The sequence below is a fragment of the Vollenhovia emeryi genome, unplaced genomic scaffold, assembly GCF_000949405.1.
Source record: "Vollenhovia emeryi isolate VEMERY1.0 unplaced genomic scaffold, V.emery_V1.0 DF939478.1, whole genome shotgun sequence".
Taxonomy (NCBI): Eukaryota; Metazoa; Arthropoda; class Insecta; order Hymenoptera; family Formicidae; genus Vollenhovia; species Vollenhovia emeryi.
The window spans coordinates 52,081-54,498 of record NW_011966888.1 but is presented as its reverse complement, the minus strand read 5'-3'; the positions used below and the strand labels follow the sequence as shown (position 1 = coordinate 54,498).

General features: G+C 47.0%; 1 protein-coding gene across 2 annotated transcripts in view; it reads right to left on the bottom strand.

Annotated features, from left to right (window-relative positions):
* Window positions 1-617: 617 nt before the first annotated feature.
* LOC105557475 overlaps window positions 618-2,418 on the bottom strand; it is an 8,938-nt gene continuing 7,137 nt past the window's right edge. The window contains exons 1-2 of one of the 2 annotated variants that reach the window (XM_012004720.1): window positions 2,381-2,399; window positions 618-1,486 (exon numbers count right to left, since the gene is read on the bottom strand). In XM_012004720.1, the coding sequence (XP_011860110.1) occupies window positions 704-1,336 (633 nt within the window). In that variant the 5' untranslated portion in view covers window positions 1,337-1,486; window positions 2,381-2,399 and the 3' untranslated portion in view covers window positions 618-703. Of the gene's footprint in view, window positions 1,610-2,380; window positions 2,400-2,418 lie in introns of those variants that run through there. The other variant, XM_012004719.1, reaches the window with a different exon arrangement.

The following is a 2,418-nucleotide window of genomic DNA, read 5'->3' as shown; positions in this document are numbered from 1 at the left end:
CCGATAATGCGGTGTCCAATAATGCTTGTGTTCAATAATGCGGTGTCCAATGATTTCGGTGTCCAATCCCAGATAGCACATGGACGTCCACAGGATGTCCGATGGACGGCCGCATCTGGACATTCGGACGTCCAAAGTACGTCCATTTATGGCCCGTAGGATGTCCATTGGACGCCCATGGGATGTCCAAAAGACACTGCTTTAGAGATCCATAGGACGTCCAAAATACATCCAACTTTGGATCTATTTTGGACCTGTTTTGGACCTATAACGGACGTGTTTTTGACAAATGTGTACCTATATTCTGGATAGGATTTTTAATAATTAAATATTAATTAACCTGTGGCGGTTGCAATACGCGATCCGGCACAAAATGGCTATCGGCACTGCGCGACACGCGCGCGGGCGCCAAATTCTAAGTAGTTCGGCCAAAAACTCGGAAGCAAAATCCAGTCTCGTAGGGTATAAAAGGAAGCCCGCGTGGAAGCCAGGGCAAGTATTTCAATGGGTTAAGCGGGCCTCCTTTTATACCCTACGAGACTGGATTTTGCTTCCGAGTTTTTGGCCGCCACCATGCGCGGCCTAGCGGCGGTCGGCGAACTACTCAGAAGCGGCGCTCGCGCGCCCGCGCGCGTGTCGCGCAGTGCCGGATTGCCATAAGATGTCCCGTAAAGGATATCCGTTCAAGGTACGACAACAGACATCAAATGTTAAATGTTAAATGTCCGTTAAATGTCCATTTCACGTCCACGGACGTTCGGACGTAAATTGGACTTAAACTGGACGTCCACAGGACATCCTGTGCTATCTGGGATAATGTGTGTCCAATAGTGCGTGTCCAATCGAGTGGTGTCCAATCGTTACGTGTCCAAACGGGATACGCCCGCAAGCAGATAGGCAACCCAACTTGCTGATGTGTATGTTGCCGAAACACCCTGTACGTTTCTTTGGTCAACGGTAACAATTCCACTCTACCCTCGAAACCGTTGGCGATCTTTTCGATAATGAAATGTGCATCGTAACCCGAGAGATTGTGAAAAAACACCGGAATTACGAAGGAATTGTTGTAGTTATTTATATTGCAACGCGCATGAGCCGGACCCCTGTAACGTCCGGTTATGTGACAGTGATCGCGCACGCGCTGATCCCTCGGCTCAAATGGCTCTCCGCATATGTGGCAACGATTCGCGTTCCAAAAGCTACGCATCTCATTTGACGTGAGCGACGTCATAGTCACGACCGCGCTGAGAGTCTGCTTCGCGCGATGCGCGAGAGCGTTCAATTCCCGCACGAACCACGCAATCCTCACCGCGATACGATTTGTATGTCGTCGCATCCTCGTCTCGCACACATCGCACGTAATAGCCAATGCTGAATGCTGTATGATGTTGATAGGCAACTCTGCTTCGCGATACAAATTCACTCTCCTCTCGCTCCTTCTCTAAGGCGCACTCCAGATCGGCGTATACCACCCAGACAGCCAAGCCTGTAGAGAACAGATTTCAGAAAACTCTGTTTCCAAATTTTGTCGACAGAAAAACTACAAATTTGATACAGGCTCTGATATTTTACATGATGTTGGCAGAACATCAACAGAAATATAACAGACCTTGATAACATGTTAGATAGCAGATTAGCGGCAGAAATCGAGCAGATCCTGATCACGCAACATGGCGACAGATTGCAGCCGAAACCGAGCAGAATCTGCTGACACAATTTGTCGCCAGATTAGTAACAAAACGGAGCAAACTCTATCGTTTAGTAGCGTAACGTTCTCGCTAGATGGACATGCGGTAGAACACTTTCTCGTAAGAAGAAAACCACACGCGGCATTATAAAGTAACTTCCACATGAGATGTCCTGGTCAACTTTTTGAAGTGCTGAAATGAGCTTCCTTGCACTCTTGTCTACGAGTGTGTAGAGATCTTAAAGTACTATTTATTTATTTTTATTTTTGTAATGAAAGGAACAAAAACTATAAAAAATATAAATTAGGGCAATGTTCCATGGAGCAGAATACGCGAAAATGGAATCAGCGGATCGCCAATCACAAGACCGTTTCGAAAAAAATTTTGAAAGGGTTCTATCAGAATGATCTTGTGATTGGCCATCCGCTGATTCCGTTTTCGCATATTCTGCTCATTGTCAGTGGGACGTTGCCCTTATACGGCAGATCCTGCTCAGTTTTTGCCACCACTCTGCCATTAAACTGCCGCGCCGATCCTGCTAGGTTTTTGCCGACAATCTGCTGTCCGAGCTTGTCAGCAAACTCTGGCGGCAGAACACAGGCTGAATGCGGACACAGATGATATCAATCTGCTGAAATGTTCTGATGAAATCTGTTGCCAGTCTGCCTACAATCTGCTATCAGTTTGCTTACGGGGCACATACGGAAGTCTCTCTTTTCGCTCATAGCTA